This window comes from Anomaloglossus baeobatrachus, chromosome 2 (assembly GCF_048569485.1).
Source record: "Anomaloglossus baeobatrachus isolate aAnoBae1 chromosome 2, aAnoBae1.hap1, whole genome shotgun sequence".
NCBI classification, from domain to species: Eukaryota; Metazoa; Chordata; class Amphibia; order Anura; family Aromobatidae; genus Anomaloglossus; species Anomaloglossus baeobatrachus.
Window position 1 is genome coordinate 88,218,611 of NC_134354.1, and position 21,310 is coordinate 88,239,920.

General features: G+C 41.6%; 1 protein-coding gene across 1 annotated transcript in view; it reads right to left on the reverse strand.

Moving 5' to 3' along the window:
- Positions 1–452: 452 nt before the first annotated feature.
- CMSS1 (cms1 ribosomal small subunit homolog) overlaps positions 453–21,310 on the reverse strand; it is a 410,349-nt gene continuing 389,491 nt past the window's right edge. Inside the window, exons 5-10 of the mRNA XM_075335148.1 lie at positions 16,193–16,252; positions 12,982–13,084; positions 11,151–11,211; positions 8,584–8,671; positions 6,571–6,659; positions 453–661 (exon numbers count right to left, since the gene is read on the reverse strand). Of these exons, the coding sequence (XP_075191263.1) occupies positions 578–661; positions 6,571–6,659; positions 8,584–8,671; positions 11,151–11,211; positions 12,982–13,084; positions 16,193–16,252 (485 nt within the window). The 3' untranslated portion in view covers positions 453–577. The remainder of the gene's footprint in view (positions 662–6,570; positions 6,660–8,583; positions 8,672–11,150; positions 11,212–12,981; positions 13,085–16,192; positions 16,253–21,310) is intronic.

Consider the following 21,310-nt stretch of genomic DNA (forward strand, 5'->3'; position numbering starts at 1 on the left):
ACCAAGCACCTTTGCTTCTTTAGAACAGTAATTTTCTGCTGACAGACTCCCCTTTAAAGGGGTGGCTACTTTCTGGGCAAATTTATAAAATACCCTAAATTGTTTTATCCTGACATAAGCAATCATATATACCAGCATGGCTTATGCCCTCAGATCAGGAGTACATCCAAAGGACGCAAGATGGTGGGAGTTTTGTGAATAACTCACATTTCACATGTGCAGGTGCTTAAAGAGTTCAGAGCATGTGCAAAAGCAGAAGATTCTACTGCCTTTATCAGCATATGCATCATATACACAATTAGAAATTTTAGAAATTTTGGCAGAAAGTGGCCAATCCTTTAAATGAAGTGTGTCTGATGTTGCATTATATAACATTATATAAACTTTTATTTAGGTGACGGTTACGAACACAGATATTATGGACCCACTAATAACTGATCTGACACTCAGGACACAATGAAAACAAGCCAGCGTTTATTGATTATGCATAGGGTGAGTCCAAGGATACACAAAACTAACTAGCAATAAAAAACAAATAAATGGGATAAAAGGCTCAGAAATAGTTTGTAGGAAGGAGTTAAAATAAAGCAATCTTCACAGATCCGTTTCTGCATGCAGCTATCAGACCTGACTCCAAGAGTTCAACCATCGACTTCTTTACCTGCAAGAGTGAAGCACTAGATATAGTATCCATGTACAAAACCTCCAGTTCATACAGATCATAAAGACAATAGCACTGTCAGTACTCATTGGATTGTGTGTAGGGGCATGCTTGTATAACAAGGGAATGGTAAAGCCAAGTTGGTTATATACTGTATATTCTGCAATAGACATGACAAGAATTCTGGGACCCCATCAACCATAAGGCGTATGTCATTTTAATAACTCAACAACTTACAAGATGTAAATATCCCTTTACCTGCTATTTATGAAGTTCTAGAATATGGAACCTCACATTCTAAGGTTTCATTCAGACATACATGTAGTATGCACATGTTGTACCCATTAGTTTCATGGATAACACACGTACCCATTATAATTTATGGTACTATTCATATGTCCATGTTTTTTCAGGGACCATGTGTCCTTGCAAGCCACATGGAGCCACGTCTGTTAGTTTAAAGCTGGTGTCACACTAAGCGACAGCGACAACGACGTTGCTGTTACGTCACCATTTTCGGTGACGTAACAGCGACCTTGTAAGTCGCTGTTATGATCGCTGCTTAGCTGTCAAACACAGCAGAAGCAGCGATCATAACGTCGCTGTGCTACATGTGCAGAGAGCAGGGAGCCGCGCTTAGCGCTGGCTCCTTGCTCTCCTAGGTACAGTACACAACGGGTTAATTAACCCGATGTGTGCTGCAGCTACATGTCACAGTGCAGAGAGCAGGGAGCCGCGCGCACTGCTTAGCGCTGGCTCCTTGCTACAGTATACATCGGGTTAATTACCCGATGCATACTGCAGCCACATGTCACAGTGCAGGAGCCGGCACTGGCAGCAAGAGCGGCGGAGGCTGGTAACCAGCGTAAACATCGGGTAACCAGGGAAAGGTCTTCCCTTGGTTACCCGATGTTTACGCTGGTTACAGCTTACCGCAGCTGCCAGTGCCGGCTCCTGATCGCTTCATTTCGTCGCTCTCTCGCTGTCACACACAGCGATGTGTGTGTCACAGCGGGAGAGTGACGACCAAAAAATGAAGCTGGACATTCAGCAACGACCGGCGACCTCACAGCAGGGGCCAGGTCGTTGCTGGATGTCACACACAGCGACAGCGACGGGACGTCGCTGCAACGTCACAGAAAATGGTGACGTAGCAGCGACGTCGTTGTCGTCGTCGTTATGTGTGACACCAGCTTTAGGAAGCACAGATGGTAAAAACAGACACACAGACCTCACACTGATACGAAACACTGATAGACACAGGTACAATTTTTTCACATACATGTTTACATGCAGACATGTCAATAAGGCCTAAGACATGATTGCAGACTGAAACCTTTATATGAAGCTGGCAATAGGCTATTAATGGGCGGTGTACTATAGAAATTTGTATGCTACTATCTGATCAGACCATCCATATATAAAGTGTCTGTGCTGTACTGATACCTATGTAATACAAAGCAGAACCCTTCTAGATATCTTATTATTTAATGGCCTTCAGATCTATCTTGAGTCATGATTACTTGATGGATGAGCGCTCTGTATGAAGATCAATTTTGTGCAGCCTAGATAGGTCCACCTGTGTCTTCTCCACTGTTTTTTTGATAGCATCAAGCCATTGGGTTACTCGTTTTCCTCTTCATCTTGTTCCTTCTATTCTTCCAACCATGATGTCCTTTTCCAGTGATTGCTCATTTGATGTGTCCAAAGTAGGCAAGTTGTAGCTTGGTGATCCTTGATTCGAAAGACATGTCAGGCTTGATTTGTTCCAAAATTGATAAGTTTGTTCTTCTTGCCATCCATGGTACGATAAACATCCTTCTACAGCACCACATTTGAAAAGGTGTTGATTCTTCGTCTGTATTGTACCTTTATCGTCCAGGTTTCACATCCATATATTACCACATAAAAGATTAAACTATGTATGAGCCATGCATTTGTCTTCTTTGTCTGGAGTATCAGTCCCATGTTTGAGCTTTCCATCTTTGTGAAGAAGACTGAAGAGACAAAAGGCGCTAAAAGGGGACTAACAATATAAAAATGTTTGTGGAAAAAATCAGTTGTGCTCACCTGATGCAGTTGTGAAAATAGTCACAACTGCTATTTGAAGTGTGTAGGCTACGACTGCAGCAGGCACCATGAGGAGTTGGCATCAAAAGATAAAATAGAAGTGGACTCCCGCACTGTTGTAAGAAGATGGTCAGCAATGTGTGATTTATCTGAGGAAGGAGATGTGATCTCTGAAACGCGTAATAAAATCATGATTTAACCATTATTGCTGACAATCTCCTTACGACATTGCGGGATTCCACTTCTATTTTATCTTTTGCGCTTTCCATCTTGACACTCCATAATAAGTCCTTCATTCCATCTAATCTTGTTGCTATTAATGTTATGTTGTCTGTGTGTTTAAGATTGTTGATGATTCGTCCAGCAATTTTGATTCCTTCTTCTTTTTAGACAAGTGCAGCCTTCCTTAAAATAGCTTCTGCCAATAAACTGACGAGAAATAGTGACACGATGCAGCCTTGTCTGATGCGTTTTTTTTAACTTTGAAACATACCATGTTGCGGTGTTCCATTCAGATGGATGTTTCTTGGTCGATGTAGAGGTTCCTGATGAGGCTTAGCAGATGGTTTTGCACACCCTTATCCTTATTGGTATTCCAATGTTTCTGGTGATCAACACTGTCAAATGCTTTGCTATAATCAATGAAGAAAAAATATAGCTCATTGTTATATTATTTGACCTTTTCCATTATCTATCTAATGTTAGCAATTACATCTCTTGTTACTTTGCCTTTCCTGAATCTGCTTGTTCCTCTGGCAGCTTTGCCAAAGTAAGACTGAAGCCGTCTTTATACGATATTCAGTAGTATTTTGATGGCGTGAGGTATGAGCGCAACAGTCTGATAGTTTCATAGTTGGTAGCATCTCCCTTGTTTGGAATAGGAATAAACACTGATCATGTCCAATCCTTGAGCCATTTACCAGTTGTCCATATCTGTTGACGTAGGCATGTGATGACATCAACATCTGCTTCAGAAGACCATATTAACTTTATTGGAATATTGTCACATCCAGGTACTTTGTTTTTTGACAGAATCTTTTTCTCAATAACGACATTTTCGGTTCGCTACCATTTTCAGTCTCTAAAATATAAAGGACTTGAGTCGGTATCAAATTATGCATATTTATTTTTTATTCATCAATGATATATACAAAATATTTTTTATATTCTTTTTCCAAAGAAAAATATCATAAAATATTGTGCTCAATATTATAGTAAATCAATCCCAGTAAAAAACAGTAAACACAGAACAAGGCTAGTCCATGGGGTCCATTATGAAAACTGTTCAAACCATCAATGCACATAAGTGAACACACGGGATACTGATCATAGAGCTCCCAGCGCTTCCCGGATCAAACAGTGGTGGCGATGAAGGCAATACCGTAAATTAAATCTCCATCAAATATTTTTTATATAAATTCATCTAATTACTCACATCACTGGTATTAAAACATTCACAGCACCAATGGATCAACAGGAATATTCAGATTTTTGGCTCTAATCCCCTGCTGTTCATATTAATTCTGAACAATGGCTTGTGTGCTAAGCACACATCACCTCAAGTCCCAGGTGTAACAGGGAATGGAATCAAGGATTTCCCCCTTGTTTCCGAAGTGTAATGTGTACACCACACACAGCCAGAGTCAGGTCACTAAATAGGTGGATAGACAATAGCGCTCATATGCAAAAACAGATTACACAGTTTAAATAATTAAATTCAAAGAAATAGTTAATTACCCATAGTGGGGATGGACCACCCGGACAGCTCCCCGACACGTGTTTCGCAGACCGCTTTCTCAAGGGGTCGCCCCCTTGAGAAAGCGGTCTGCGAAACACGTGTCGGGGAGCTGTCCGGGTGGTCCATCCCCACTATGGGTAATTAACTATTTCTTTGAATTTAATTATTTAAACTGTGTAATCTGTTTTTGCATATGAGCGCTATTGTCTATCCACCTATTTAGTGACCTGACTCTGGCTGTGTGTGGTGTACACATTACACTTCGGAAACAAGGGGGAAATCCTTGATTCCATTCCCTGTTACACCTGGGACTTGAGGTGATGTGTGCTTAGCACACAAGCCATTGTTCAGAATTAATATGAACAGCAGGGGATTAGAGCCAAAAATCTGAATATTCCTGTTGATCCATTGGTGCTGTGAATGTTTTAATACCAGTGATGTGAGTAATTAGATGAATTTATATAAAAAATATTTGATGGAGATTTAATTTACGGTATTGCCTTCATCGCCACCACTGTTTGATCCGGGAAGCGCTGGGAGCTCTATGATCAGTATCCCGTGTGTTCACTTATGTGCATTGATGGTTTGAACAGTTTTCATAATGGACCCCATGGACTAGCCTTGTTCTGTGTTTACTGTTTTTTACTGGGATTGATTTACTATAATATTGAGCACAATATTTTATGATATTTTTCTTTGGAAAAAGAATATAAAAAATATTTTGTATATATCATTGATGAATAAAAAATAAATATGCATAATTTGATACCGACTCAAGTCCTTTATATTTTGAAGCTGTTGTTAGAGTCCTAAAGGTATCCTTAAAAGATGGGTTTTTTGAACTTTTGTGTTGCATTTTCAGTGTCTGTTTCTTCCAATATCGCCAAGTCGTTCTTGGAGAGGTGCTCCATGTATTGTTTCCACCTTTCCTTGATCTGTTCTGGCTCAGTTAGCTTGCTCTCATTGGTGTTTTTCAACACTCTCACTTTTGGTTGAAACTGTTGTCGGATATCCTTGATCTTTTGGTATGCCTTCATGGTCTTGCCCTTCAGATGTTCGTTTTCTATCTCTGCACATATCTTTTGGTAATAAACGTTTGTCTGCTCGATTGGCTCTCTTTAGTCTTGATATACAAGTAAAAAAAAAAAAGAAAAATGACGAAGTGGTAGGTGTTGTCACCTTACAACATTGGTGTTCTGGGTTCTCCATATGTTTCCTGCCTTCCTCAAAAACCCAGTAATAGGTGAAAGGGGTTATCATGTGCTCTCACTTCGACATTGGGAGGCATGAGATGCTGCTCATGTTTTGTCTGTTGGCTGATTGCCAGGTCCTGAGCTCGCCCAGCAGGTATTGTCCATATGTCTTATTAGTTAGAAGTGAAAGGGTGCACCATACCTAGTGAGCAGTTGACAGATGCTACCTTAGCAGTGCCTCTCTAATGCAGCCGTAACAGAAGCTAGATAGCTCCTAAAGGGTATGTGCACATGATATCTTATTTTTCAGGTGAATTACACCTGAAAAAAGCACTTCAAAATTGTCACAAAAAAATTACATAATGTACAGCTATGCAAATCCGCTTCAGGATTCGGAAAACATTAAATGTTTAAAAGAAGCAACATGTTCATTTTTGGGGCAGCTTTTTATAGTTAAAAGCATAAGAAAAAGACATCATCAGTGGAACTGCCGCAAAAAAACAGTGGCAGACCCGCCAGCGAAGACACTTCAGAAAAAAGACTGCCGGCATTATCTTGAAGTGACTTTGCCTAAGAAAACATCGGCGGCTCTGCCATCGGCATTTAGACGCCGTGTGCACATACCCTGATCTAGTCTCCTATGCAATTTGCCTTAGTACGTGTATTTTGGATAGGGATTTAGATTGTAAAGTCCCATTAGGGACAGAAACCAGATATGAACCTGTCCCGAACACAACCTGTACAGAGATTTTATAGTGTCCCTGTGCATGCCTGCTCACTATAAGAAAGCAAACTATGGAAATGCATGTGCCTAATATATGTAAATTAGACTCCTATGTGGGTAGTCACCATTGTGTGAAATGAGCTTTAGTTGGTGTAATACAAATAAGCAAAAGACCTTAATTTACCTCTGGTATATCCACCATCCTCCGCTGCTTCTTATCCCTCCAGTTCCAATCTAAAACCAGGTATTTCAAGGATTGCAAGCTGAGCCCATCTATAAGAAAGAGCAGTTACCACCTGACCAATGGATCATTTAGGCACTATATCCGATATAGGGGCAAACGGAACATAAGAACACTGGACAAAGAAGAATTCAAGATTCTTTTTACTCAATTGTTTTTACATGAATATCATTAAAATGTGGAAGACTACTCAAATCCCAAGCAGAAGAACCACAGCTGAAAGTCTATTATAAAATGTAATGGCCTGTGGGCAGACAATGTTCTGAAAATCATGACCATAATCTTTATTGAAGAACATTAAATTCAGCCTCTGTGTCCGGAAAAAACGATATCACAGAACAATTGATATTATTTCATAACACATCAAGTAGAGATGTTAAGTGGTTCTACACTTTAACCTATTATCTACCAATGTCCTTTTTTTTTCCATACGCCTAATCTTTTGCTTAAAATTCATTAAATTAAATTAATTAATCATTAATTAATTCATTTAATTTATACATTAAATTCATAAATTTTACTTAAATTTCATTTTCATTTTTAATTTTTTTTTCATTAAAAATGTGTCATTTAATAAAAAAAATTGAAAACTTCTAATTTGGCAAGTAATGGGTTAAAGGGAAGGTGTCATAAAAAAAAATCAAAAAAATTCAACAACTGAAAAAAAATTAAGTATTACTGTTTTACTGTTATGATAAAATAAAATTATTTGTTTTTAATTGAGAAAAATGTAAAAAAAAAATTTAAAGTTTGATATATTCCACTCTTAAACACTAGGGGGAGCAGCTGCTGAAATCCTGCTGAAATCCTACTGTAGAAATAGCTCACATTACAGCTGTAGTAAAAGAGGGCAGAATCTGCTCTCCTGTGTGTGATTCACCTCCCCCTCCCAATCTGGGTGTTTCCAAAAGGATAAGAGAATAAAGTTTAGGATCACAGTGCAGAGCTATTTTGTTGGTGGCCACCGAGTGATCCTAATATGTCTAAAGTGTCCCTAAAGCCAGCTGTATAGTGCTCCACTGTATCCCAATGCCCCACTGACTATCGCAATGCCCACACTGCCTACTGACTGTTTCCCAATGCCCCCAGACTGCCTACTGACTGTTTCCCAATGCCCCACACTGCCTACTGACTGTTTTCCAATGCCCAATACTGCCTACTGACTGTTTCCCAATGCCCAAGACTGCCTACTGTTTCCCAATGCCCCACACTGCCTACTGACTGTTTCCCAATGCCTTGCTCAGCTCGCTGACTGTATCCCAATGCCGCATACACTCACCTCAGACCTGCACCTCGGCAGCCTGTCCTTTCACACATCACAGTACGATAAGCGAAGGGCTGAAGTGTGCACATGCGGGGAGGGGGGTCCACGGCAGAGTGCGTGGGGTGGAAGGGGGGTCCGTGGGAGAGTGCTAGAGATGGGGTCCGCGGTAGAGTGCAGGGGGTGAAAAGCAGAGTGGGGAGCAGTGTGCCAGGATCAGTAACGGTGCAATCACCATTGCCCGGCGCCGATATTCACCTCATCCATCTCGGCAGGTGAAACAAAGATGGTGTTTATCTCCTTCCTCTGCTGTGATCTGGACAGCCCAGGGGGCAAGTCCATTTCACAGCAGACACCTTCTGTATGTAACTAAATGGGGTCGGATTCCGACCACTGTCCTCTATGCCCAGGGGGCTGCCATAAAGGAGGTGAGTAACTGTCGTTACAAACACAAAATCCATGAACGCAGCCCCCAGTGGTTCAGTAAAACTAGAATTAAATAAAAACTAAATAAAAAGTGAATCTAATTTTGTATTAAAAATACTTGACTTCATAATCACTATTATTAATACAAAAATAAAAAAACGCGACACCTTACTTTAAATTAACTGGACAGCTATTCCTACAGACCCCCTAGCCCCATACGCATTCAGATTAAAAAGAACGTTACCATAGGGTTAAAATTATCTTTTTACCTTGTTCTATGAGAGCTTTTATCCTCTCTGGCGTTCCTACTCCCAGGTGAACGACATTATTTTCCAGCCACTTTATCTGATCTTTAATCTATGGGGATGTTTGAGAAGATACAGGTTATTTCAGATGATCTGTGATCCTGGTAAATGATTATATCCACTATTATTATCGTATTTTTATTTTTTTTTTAAAAATAGCTCTTGGAAGAAGTGGAGAAGAAAATGAAACAGGTTCCCAGGGTTGTCAGGAACTTACATACAGCTGGTGAAATAAGTATTGAACATGTCACCAATTTTCCAAGTAAATATATTTCTATAGGTGCTATTGAAAATAAATTCACACTATATGTTAGGCCCCTTTCACACATTAGTTTTTTACCATCAGTCACAATCCGTCACATTTTGAAAAAAACGGATACAGCGCTGGATCCGTTTATTTCTGGTTGACTTGTATTGCAACGGATTGCGACGGATGACCTCACGTTTCATCTGTCAAAAAATCTCTCTCGTCCAAGATGGGGTGATATAGGTTTTCAACAGCAAATGACGGATCTGTTTTTTACACGGATTCGTCTCATCAGTTTTTCCACAATCTGCGACCGATCCGTCGAAAAAAAAAGGATTGTGACTGATAGCAAAAAACTGATGTGTGAAAGGGGCCTTAGTAACAACTAGAGATGAACCTAAGGTTCGGTGTTCATGTCGAACACAGGCTTTACAAAAAAAAAAAAAAAATAGAGTTCGAGTTTGGAGATCGGATGCTCTATATATACTAACCAGTCATGTGAGCATCGCTGTGCTCAAGTACGCTCGGTGCTCAGCCGAATGCAGGCCGCTTGAAGTGTTTGATCAGCTCGTAAAGGGGGTCACAACAGCATGATCGAATGTATTGTGCACCCAAAAAAAGAACAAATGGAATCATACCATACACCCACCTGGGCATTGATTTGATTATGGGTGGCTGCATGTGAGAAGAGATCCGAACAACTCAATTCGTGACTTTCATTGGGGTTCAGGTCAAGTCCGAGTCCCAAACAAACTTTCTCAAAAGCCCGGCTGCACCCGAAGAACCGAACTTCCACAAGTTCGCTCATCTCTAGCAACAACCCATCCAATATACACAGGCAAAGAAATCAAACCATAGATGTCCATAAATTTAGTGATGCATAATAATGAGAAATGACACAGGGAAAAAGTAGTGAACACGCTTACTGAAATTTATTTAATACTTTGAACACAAGCCTTTGTTGGTGAGGATATCTTCAAGATGCCTCATGTATGAAGAAAGTAATCGTATGCATTGCTTAGGTGTGATTTTGGCTCATTCTTCCACACAAACACTCTTCCAATCCTGAAGGTCTCATGGGCTATTTCTATGAACTCTGATTTTAGTTCCTTCCTAAAATTCTCTATTGGATTCAGGTCAGGTGAATGGCTGGGCCTTTTTAGCAGCTTTATTTTCCTTTCTCTGAAACCAATCGAGAGTTTTCTTGGTTGTGGGATCACCTTTGTTTCATCTTCATCATCCTAGTAGATGGCTGTGGATCTTTATCAAGAACATCTCTGTACATTTGTCCATTCATCCTTCCTTCAGTTATATGGTTTGCCAGTGTCATATGCTGAAAAAAAGCCGCATACCATGATATTCCTATCTCCAAACTTCACTGTTGCTATGGTGTTTTTGGTGTGATATGCAGTGGCCTTTTGGCTTCCAAACATGGTGTATATTATGGAATGTGAAGAGTTAAATCTTGGCTTCAGTTGACCAAACTATATTATCCCAGTATTTCACAGGTTTGTCTAAATGTTAATAAGCAACCTGTAAACGTGCTTCATCATGCTTTGTTTTCAGCAGTGGAGTCTTGCAAGGTGAGTGTGCATACAGGTTATGGAAGTTGAGTGCATTATTTATTGTTTTCTTTGGAACAGTTGTACCTGCTGATTCCAGATCTTTCTGTAGCTCTCCACAGATGGTTCTTGGCTCTTGGACAACTCTTCTGATAATTATTTTCCCTCTTCTGTCTGAAATCTTGCGGGGAGCTCCCAGTCATATCCGGTTTATGGTGAAAGGATGTTTTTTTCCAATTCCGGATTATGGCCCCAGTAGTAACCAATGCCATCACTATATTTTCCAACAATAAGATTACAAAGGTCTTGAGACAGCTCACTAGTTTTACCCATCATTAGATGTTGAACCAGCTGATATTATTTTTCACTAAGTGGCAGGATTGCTTTCTTATTCCTGATAGATTTCAGTTGGTGTCATGTCTTTCCATGGCTTTTTGCACCTCTTTCTTCATGTGTTCAATACTTTTTCTCTGTGTTATTTCTCATTATTACACATCATCAAATTTATAGACATCTATGGTTTTATTTCTTTACCTGTGTGAATTGGATGGGTTCTTACCAACATCTAGTGAGAAATTGATGTCACTAGCATCTTTAAAAAATATATTTACTTAAAAAATTAATGAAATGTTCAATACTTATTTCACTTGCTGTATTGATGACTTGATTCACTTGAATACGAGGTAAGGTGCAACAACCAGGCAGACGTGAAAGGTTCGTACCTTAAGATGCTTTGCAAATAGTTTCATTATCTTGGTGTCACCTTTGAATGCATTTGTAAGTCTGCAACAATAGGGATAGGGATGAGAAAATATTACAATTAATTCTACAAACTATACACAAATACATGCTTTAATGTATCATATCAATATTTGGTGTGACCACCATTTGCTTTCAAAACAGCATCAGTTCTCCAGGTACAGTTGATGAAAGTCAAGGATCTCTCAGATTTATAGTCAGGTGTATGAATAACCAGTTATATCAAACAGGTGATAATGATCATCTATATATATATATATATATATAAGAGCCGTTGTGATTTAGCTGTTCCCAGCCAGCTAACGCTCGGCACGCCCATTCCTATCTAATTAACGCTGCTGGTGATTAATTAAACTAGAGTTAATAATGACAACATTCAGTAGCGTTGAAGTGGTTGAATAACATGTAAAGGAAGTTGATAACTGTCGACTGGCAACGAAAACGTGATGTGAAAAATGCTGGGAGTTACAATTTAGCATTACGCGGCCTTTGTCTGTCATTGGCTGAATCAGCTCAGCTTGAGATGTGTGAGTGTGCAACTCCCGGCATTTTTCAACGTGCCTGTTCTACCCAATACCACCTCTGAGCGGTCACCGATTGCTCCTGTCGGGGATTCTGCTGCTTTATGTCAACAGCTCAGTGCTTCTTGTACTGGGGGCTGCTCTGTTAACGCGATGTGGCTGCTGACGTCACACTGACTGATTACAGGCTCGGAGCAGTTAGGTAGCTTTCAATTAGCATGACACCAGACGTAACGCCTCGTCGACAGAGCCAAGATGGAGAGACGCTGCTGCTCTGTCGACGTGACGTCAGTGGAAGATAAAGGACTGTTTTAAGGAGCGGTCTATGGCCATTCTGTGCGGGGTAGAACAGGCATGTAGTTAACAATTACCTGCCTGTTAATTCTTAGGCCCAAAGTAAAGTAATAAATGTACCACAGAAGCCCTTTAACACTTCTAGTTTTGATTACATTTTTACTTTGCAGGATTTTATCTACATCTACAATCTATGTATTATTACTATGAAATAGTCATTTGTATTGTGCTTGATACACAGCAAAAGAGTCACAGCAGAAGCAAGATACTAAAAACTGCAGAGGAAAGTTTGGCTCTGTGCAGAGCTGGATTACCAATTCTTTGGACAAAAAAAAATTAGTGTGGACCAACCTCTGGGGCCAAAAGTCTACCAAAGCCATGATTTACAGGACCCTGGTACAACGGCCTTCTTAGTAGACCATGTTGGCTTGACAAGAGCGGTGCGAACCTCCTCCTCCTTGGATCCCTATTGCCTCTTTTGATTAGAAGGCCCATCATGTTGTCATGCATGCGTCAGTCCGCAATGATGATATTGCAGGACTTACTAATCAAAACAGGTGTCAGGACATCAGGACCAGGGTCCTGCCAATCGATTTGCTCATCCATTGTATTGGAGAATGCACAAAGCCCTCCCCACTGAAGTCTAAAGGAATTATACAAACATATGAGCCAACAACTGCTTAGACTTTAAAAGCTCTAGTGATAGAGTGTGGCCTTCTCTACATATTGTTTTCAGCTGGATCGTTAAATGGCCATCAAGATGGGTCTCTAAATCCCCAAAATGTTAGAAAACCAATTACACATGTCCTACATGTCCTTCCTATAAATTGGCCCTAGTTCTACGCTTCTTCTTGAGACAGGTCGTGTATTCATCTGTAATGCCACCCATTTTTCTAATCAAGTATAATAAAATATATTTCCTATTTACTCCACTGTCAAGAATTCTAATTAGTTTGCTAACATTGATTGTCTTACTTACTTAATCAGCTCTAGAGTGCGCAGAGCAGAGCTGCAGACAACCAGCAACAGCACAGATTTCTTTCCTTTGTGATTTTTTGATAGTTTTGACCATTTGGGGCAAACTGAAAAATAAAGAGCATATAAATATTTGTGATATAGTATAACGTTGCAATCAAAATTATTCACCCCCCAATTACAAATTAGGTTCATTAGCAATATGTACAAACTTATCTAACAAATAGTGTACTTAATCTAACAAATAGTTTCTCCAAAATCACATAGAATGCCACCTTTACCGACTACTTCAATTTCAGAATTATTCAACCCCCTAAATAGCATCGCTTATAAGAGCACACACAGATGTTGTCTCCTGCACATCTAATGCAATTAATCAAGGGCTGCATCAGATGTACTTGAAATCACACATTAAATACCTGGATTGCCTAATATGGCCACGTCAAGAAACTGGTGCCAAAAGTTAAGAGAAGAGAGTGTTGACTTGCACAAACAAGGAAAGGGTGCAGATAGAGTTGGAAGCAGAGTTTGCAAGTTCCAAGTTAAAGAGGTTGGCCACTACTTTTTATTGATGGCCTATTTTTATATTCTTAACAAGATTTGGTGACAGCTATCACTGAGGTTTCTGCTTGCACAGTAAGGTAATAGGGTGTGGTTCTATAGTACCCAGTCTTTGCCACTATATAAAAGATGATGCCACAATGTTCTGGCAGCATCTGAGAATTTCACGCATGGCCAAGGCTCGGTGATGCTTACAGTGAAGCATGGAGGAGGCTCAGTGATGCAGACAGTGAAGCATGGAAGAGGGTTGATGATGCTTACAGTGAAGCATGGAGAGGGTTTGGTGAAGCTTACAGTGAAGCATGGAGGGGCTCGGTGAGGCGTACAATAAAGCATGGCGGGGAATCGGTGATGCTTATAGTGAAAAAAAGGTGGGGTCTTGGTGAGGCTTACAGTAAAGCATGGTGGGGGCTCGTTGATAGTTATCGTGATGCATGGCGGGGCTCGATGATGCCTACAGTGAAGCATGGAGGGGGTTCAGTGATGCTTACAGTGAAGCATGGTGAGGGCTTGGTCATGCTTACAGTAAAACATGGCCAGGGCTCAGAAATGCTTACAAAAAAGCATGGCAGGGCTCAGTGATGCTTACAGTGAAATATGGTGGGGAACTCAGTGATGCTTACATTGAAGCTTGGTGGGGGCTCGGTGATGCTTCAGTGAAGCATGGAGAGGACATGGTGATACTTACAGTGAAGCATAGTGGGCGCTCAGTGATGCTTACAGTAAAGCATGGTGGAGATTCGGTGATGCTTCAGTGAAGCATGGAGAGGACACAGTGACGCTTACAGTAAAGCATAGTGGGGGCTCAGTGATGCTTACAGTAAAGCATAGCGGAGGCTCGCTTGGTAATGCTTCAGTGAAGCATGTAGAGGGCATGGTGATACTTACAGTAAAGCCAGGAGGGAGCTTGGTGATGCTTACAGTGAAACATGGAGAGGACACGGTGATACAGTAAAGCCTGGAAGGGGCTTGGTGATGCTTCAGTGAAGCATGGAGAGGACACAGTGATACTTACAGTGATGCATAGTGGGCGCTCAGTGATGCTTGCAGTAAAGCATGGTGGAGGCTCGGTGATACTTCAGTGAACCATAGAGAGGACACGGTGATGCTTACAGTAAAGCATAGTGGGGGCTCAGTGATGCTTACAGTAAAGCATAGCGGAGGCTCGCTCGGTAATGCTTCAGTGAAGCATGGAGAGGGCACGGTGATACTTACAGTAAAGCCTGGAGGGGGCTTGGTGACGCTTACAGTGAAGCATGGAGGAGACTCCGTGATACTTACAGTGAAGCATGGAGGAGGCTCCATTATACTTACAGTGAAGCTGTAGCTGAATCAGGGGCTTGGTGAGGCTTACAGTAAAGCATGGCCAGGGCTCAGCAATGCTTACAAATAAGTATGGCGGGGCTAGGTGATGCTTACAGTGAAATATGGTGAAGGGCTCGGTGAAGCTTACATTGAAGCACAGCGAGAGCTTGTTGATGCTCACAGTAAAGTATTGCGGGGGCTCGCTGATGCTTCAGTGAAGCATGGAGAGGGCACGGTAATACTTACAGTAAAGCCTGGAGGGGGCTCGGTGATGCTCACAGTAAAGCATGACAGATGCTCGGTGATGCTTACAGTAAAGCATGGCGGGGGCTCGGTGATGCAGATAGTAAAGCATGGCGGGGACTAAGTGATGCTCTGGGGCTGTTTTACTTCATCTAGCACTGGAAACCTGCAGCGAGTGGTGGGCAAGATGGATACAATCAACCATAAGGAAATCCTAGAAGAAAATGTCACATCTTGTGTGAGGAAGCTGAAGCATAAGAGTTATTGGACCTTACAACAAGACAGTGATCCCAGGCATATGTCAAAGTCTACCAAGGGTGGGTTTCAGAAGCAGTTCTAAAAGATTCTGCAGTGGTCATCACAGTTGTGTGACTGGAACCACAGAAAATATCTGAGGGGATTTGAAGAAATTGGTTGCAGCACACAAACCGAAGAATATTAGCAAACTGGAGGCCAATGTCCAACATGAATGGGCTAAGATTCCTCAGGATCTGCCAGAAGCCGGTGTCCGGCTATGTATCATGTTTGGAGCAGGTAATAACAGCCATCAAGTGCTCTACTAAGTACTAAAGACGCTGGTGATGAAGCAGTCGCATTATTCTGAGCCTGCAGAAGTCAGTAAAAGTGACATTTTGTGTTACATTTGCAGAAACCACTTGGCATATTACTTGTGTGAGATATTTAATCTTTTCTTGTTTGATTTATTGCAAACAACAAAAATTTTTAGAATTTTGCTATTAAAGTAAATTTGCAATGAGGGATGAATAATTTTGATTGCAATTTTAGGTTAAACAGACACAGTATAATGCAAGTATATAAAAAAAAGAATACAATGGTATGTATAGGAGGTGAAATCCAACATGTCCAGAAGATGTAGATGGAACAATACTCATAATGGCCACTAGGTGGCAGCAGTTAATCGATCCAACAGTAATGTATAATGTAATTGTACGCTAGGCGAGACAAGGATCATGAAGCCTATAGTTTAGTTATATTATACACTACACACAGTATATATCATTTTATGGTTTTAAAATAGCAGTGTTTGTGAGCACTCAATACGGAAGAATTGCTGTGGTTCCCCCTGCACTTTAACATATACTTACTCTCCCTCAGGTAAGATGATAAGGTATGGGTGAGGTCGTTTTCTTTTGCAAAACAATTATCTAAGAATGGAAGAAAAAAAAATGTTAAAAATAAATAAATAAATGAAAAAAAAAAAATTATATATATATATATACACATATATATATATATATATATATATATATATATATATATATATATACTGTATATATATATTATCATGAAATAAATCATCTAAACAACAGGAACAAGTAACAGTGGATTACAGATTCAGGAATATTTCCTAAACTAAATGTAGTATTCTTACCATCTTCACATTCACACCACTTGTCTGCTCGGTAAAATTGTCCTGGCACCTTTCCTCAGTTCATGCAGCGCCATAGCATTACATCAGAGGGCTATGCAGGGGGTATTTTCCAACATATCCCAATGTAATCACTGTTTGGCGTGGCATACGATGCCAGTTGTCTCACATTGTAAATAACGCATACTGCATGGTTATAGGTTTGCGTAATTTTTTTCACTATATCCTTCTGCACTGGAAAGATATATTTTGGCATACACCAATATGGATAGAGGCCTATAGATATGTCTGATATTTGGACAAGAGTGCAATCGACACAAAGTGATTCACAAACTTGATGAGAACTAATTCTGTGCAAATCACTTTGTTGTGTAGACACACTTGTGATTTACAACTAGACTCAAGGAGGGACCTGGGTGTCAGAGCAGACTGTATTGGGTGGCAAAGCAGAGGGGCCTAGAGGGCAGAGCAGACGCTCCAGTTAGCAGTGCACATGGTCCGGGTAGCAAAGTACATGGTATTGGGTGGAGGAGCAGAGAGGCCTGGTTGGCAGAGCAAAAGGGTCTGGGGTGTCAAAGCAGAGGGACCGTAGTGGCAAAGTAGAGGGCCTGGGTAGCAGAGAAGACCATATTAGGTGGCAGAGCAGGGGGTCCGGAGTGTCCCAGCATAGAGCTCTGGTTGGCAGACGATCCTGGGCGTCGGAGCCAACGGTACAGGTAGCAGAGCAGACAGTATTGTGTGGCAGAGCAGAGGGGCCTGGGTGCCAGAGCAGAGAGACCGGGGTGTCAAAGCAGAGGGTACCGGGGTGTCAGAGCAAAGGGTAGCGGGGTGTCAGAGCAAAGGGTTACCGGGTGCCAGCGCAGAGGGTACAGAGGTATCAGAGGAGAGGGTACCGGGGTATCAGAGGAGAGGGTACCGGGGTATCAGAGGAGAGGGTAACGGGGTATCAGAGGAGAGGGTACCAGGGTATCAGAGGAGAGGATACCGGGGTATCAGAGGAGAGGGTACCAGGGTATCAGAGGAGAGGGTACCGAGGTGTCAGAGCAGAGGACACCGGGGTATCAGAGGAGAGGATACCGGGGTATCAGAGGAAATGGTACCAGGGAATTAGAGCAGAGGGTACCGGATGTCAGAGGGTCCTGGCTGACCTGTTTTCGCATGCTAGTAATAAACACATACATTTCTGAGGCCATAACAAGACTATATAATGAATAGTGACTACTAGGAGACAATGGCCTGTGGGGCCATCATACCACCGATACAAGGCCAAGAAAACTAGGTCACTGCAAGGGCAAACAACCCCACTAATGAATAAATCAGCTTTTCCCTAAGGAGCGTGGCTAAAAATAAACAGGTATGGAATAAGAAACCTTTCATTTTCTTGAGAAGGGAAGACAGCTCTTGCCCATACATGAAATATCATATAACACAGGGAGATTATTGCTGGAAATATCCTACAACACTTATAATAATCACAAGCTCCAAAGCCTGGGCCTTGGGTTTCTCACAATGGTTCAAATAAAGTGCAAGCAAACAAGAGCCGGACTCGAGAAGCCTATACTTACATCCCAACCACACACTGAAATCTCTGCGGTTTCCAAAAGTGAGCAATTTTTATTTAACCTTCCCTGTGGTTTTTGATTCTGTGGATGAAGTTTAGGCCCAGAGAAGACATCAATCAGTCAGGACTTTTCTTAAAGGGCACCCATGACCTGCACAGGATGGAGGCCGCCATTAATAACGAGCATTTATGCGTGAAAATAAACCCCATCAACTCATTAGCAAGCAATGCAATGGCTGAGGTTACTGGCAAGCCAACAGGATAGACCTTAGAGACACTATGAGGTCTAGTGAGGGATGATTTACAGACACATACGGAAAGTTACTATTTACAGGGAATTTTTGAGTTTATATGAAATCTCTAGCAGAAAAGATCCCAAATGCCACAAGACTGTGGTTGTCAGATGGTCAGACCACATATATATAATCTGCAAGTGTCCAGGCTGCCATCACTGAATCACATATGGGGCTATGATCACCAAGAACAAGGGGCACTATGGCTGCATCTTTAAAGGGGTTGTCAAGGATTAAAAAAAAAGTAGAAACAGCGACAGTTCTCACTATGGGTGGTGCGCATTATTACAACTCAACTGCATTCACTTCAATGGGTATGAGCTACAATACCAGACACAGCCCATGGTCAGGTGTGGCACTGTTTCTGACAGAAAACAGCTATGCTTTTCTAACCCTGTACAATTCCTTTAACCCTTAAGGTACGTGCCCACGATCCAGACATGCTGTGTCTTAGATGCAGCATGTCCTCTCCTGTGCAAGTGCTCTCGACAGGAGACCGCAGGTGCCCGTGCCCACGATCAGGGTTCAGGCCGCTGCGGTTTTTCTCCCTCCTGTCCCTGCGGAGAACACTCGCACCTCCAGAGCCATAAATTGACATGCTGCAGCTCAGGCAGCTGCACCGCATGTTAGTTTATGCTGCAGGAAAAAAAAGCAGAGTGGGCATGGGATTTCTATAAATGCCATCCACTGTGCTTGTACTGTACAACTCAGCGATAACACACTACATCCTAATCGCTGTGCACCATGATCATGGGCACGCAGCTTTATACTACCAAGAGCTTCAGAACAATTCCCACATTCCAGTAATACGCAAATAAAAACCTAAATAATAAAACAAAATATATCACCCATTATCTACCCTCAGGGGCACCTCCATCTAATTTTGCACCATATTCCAAAAATTTGTTAAAGACACATAATTTAAGTTCATGGTTAAAAATCGAGGCCAAAAGAGCCCGAGATGCCCAACACCCAAAGCTCAAGACACACATGTATCCATGCCATTTATGCTTTTACTTCCTTGAGTTTTCCTTCACAGCATGTATCAAAATCTAACACGCCAAAAGGGATTCAGATGGCAGCAAACATCTGCGTAATGGAGCTGAGCGGCGCTCATCTTCTCCTGCCTCAGTGAGCACCGATCTTCCCTGACTAGTAAAAGGGGTGATAACATGAAGAATAGTTCATGTAATTACCTTTTTAGGAGCAGGGAAGAGATGAAAGTAACAGGCTCAGCTTATAAACGCTGTGCTAAATTTCACTATAAAGGTTCGCTAACACGAGCGTATAAATTGGACAAAAGCAACCCAACTAAAAAGGGATTGCACTCCGACCAATGTTATTCGATGAGGCTGTGGAGGTCTGCAGTTTTTTTCGCAGCATGCAACACTTTGACTTTCAAATCAGTACAGTGTGAGAAAATAATTGGATGCCGTACACAACATCAGTTTGGCATGCAATTTTTAGGGATACATTACAATTCTGTAAGATGGGAAATGGTAAATGGTCCTGTAAAAGATTAACAGCTGCTGAGTAAATAAAACGGATTGTATACGTCAGCACACGGATAAAATGTAAGAAAACAATCATCCTACTTTTCTGGATGAGAAAAGAAACGATTTTGCAAAACTGATGAAAAGTTGTAACGCACGATAGTCTGGATGGTGGATAAGTAGCCCCAATCAAGTTCCAAAGAAATTCAAGCTGTCCTGAGCCTGCAAAGGTGCATCAATGTCAGAGTGAACAATCCATCAAAATTTGAATAAAATTAAATGCTACAGAAGGAGACTCATGAGTAGAGTTGAGCGATGTTCGATGTTCGCCAATTTCCTGTTCGAGTGATTTTGGGGGGTGTTCGAGCTCGAACTCGATCTTTTTGCTAAAAGCTCGACAGTTCGAGTTACGTTCGAGAACGGATCGATCAACAAAAACGTGGCTTTTCACAGTAAGGTTATGTGCACACGTTGCTATTTGCATGCGTCCTGCGTCCCCAGCACAATCCCTCTCCCTTTCCTACTCACCGATCATGGGCGTCTCGCTGCACGGCTGTCACAAATCTGCGGCATCTTTTCCTCTTTAGAAAATGGCTGCAGCTTCATTATGCAATCAGGTATTGCATGCTTTCCCCGCCCACCGGCGCCCATGATTAGTTGCAGTCAGACACGTCCCCACGCTGAGTGACATCTGTCTCACTGCAACCAATCACAGCCGACGGCGGGCGGGTCTATATCGTGCAGTAAAATAAATAAATAAATAAAAAAAAATAAATAAATAATGCGGTTCCCCCCATATTTGATACCAGCCAGGATACAACCACACGGCTGGAGGCTGGTATTGTCAGGATGGGGAGCGCCACGGTATAGGGAGCCCTCCAGACTAACAATATCACCCAGCAGCCGGCCCGGAATTGCCGCATCCATTAGATGCGACAGTCCCGGGACTCCACCCAGCTCATCCCGAATTGACCTGGTGCGGTGGCAATCGGGGTAATAATGAGTTTAATCATGCCAGGCGTCTCCCCAAGATACTTTCCATGATTAAACTGTAAGTGAAAGTAAATAAACACACAGCGAAAAATCCTTTATTTGGAATAAAAGACAAAAAAACACCCTCTTTTACCAGTTTATTAATCTCCAAATACACATCAAGGTTCGACGTAATCCACACGACACTGTCAGCTCTGCTACATGAAGATGCAGCAGCACCGTAGAACACGATCGCGCTGTGTCCTCTCCACGTAGCAATGCAGTGAATCGTGCTGTCACCAGAGACTTCACTCTGCATTGCAGATGTCAAGATTACTAAATCTGCCTATCTTTATCATTAGAGGCAGTAGCTCAGTGGATAGAGCGCTCACTTAAGAAGCATAACTTTACGAATTCTAGTCCCGCTCCCGGTAAAGAATTAATTTTTTTTAAAATTTTTAATTATAATTATTATATATTTATAATTATAAATTTAATTTAATTATGCACTGAGG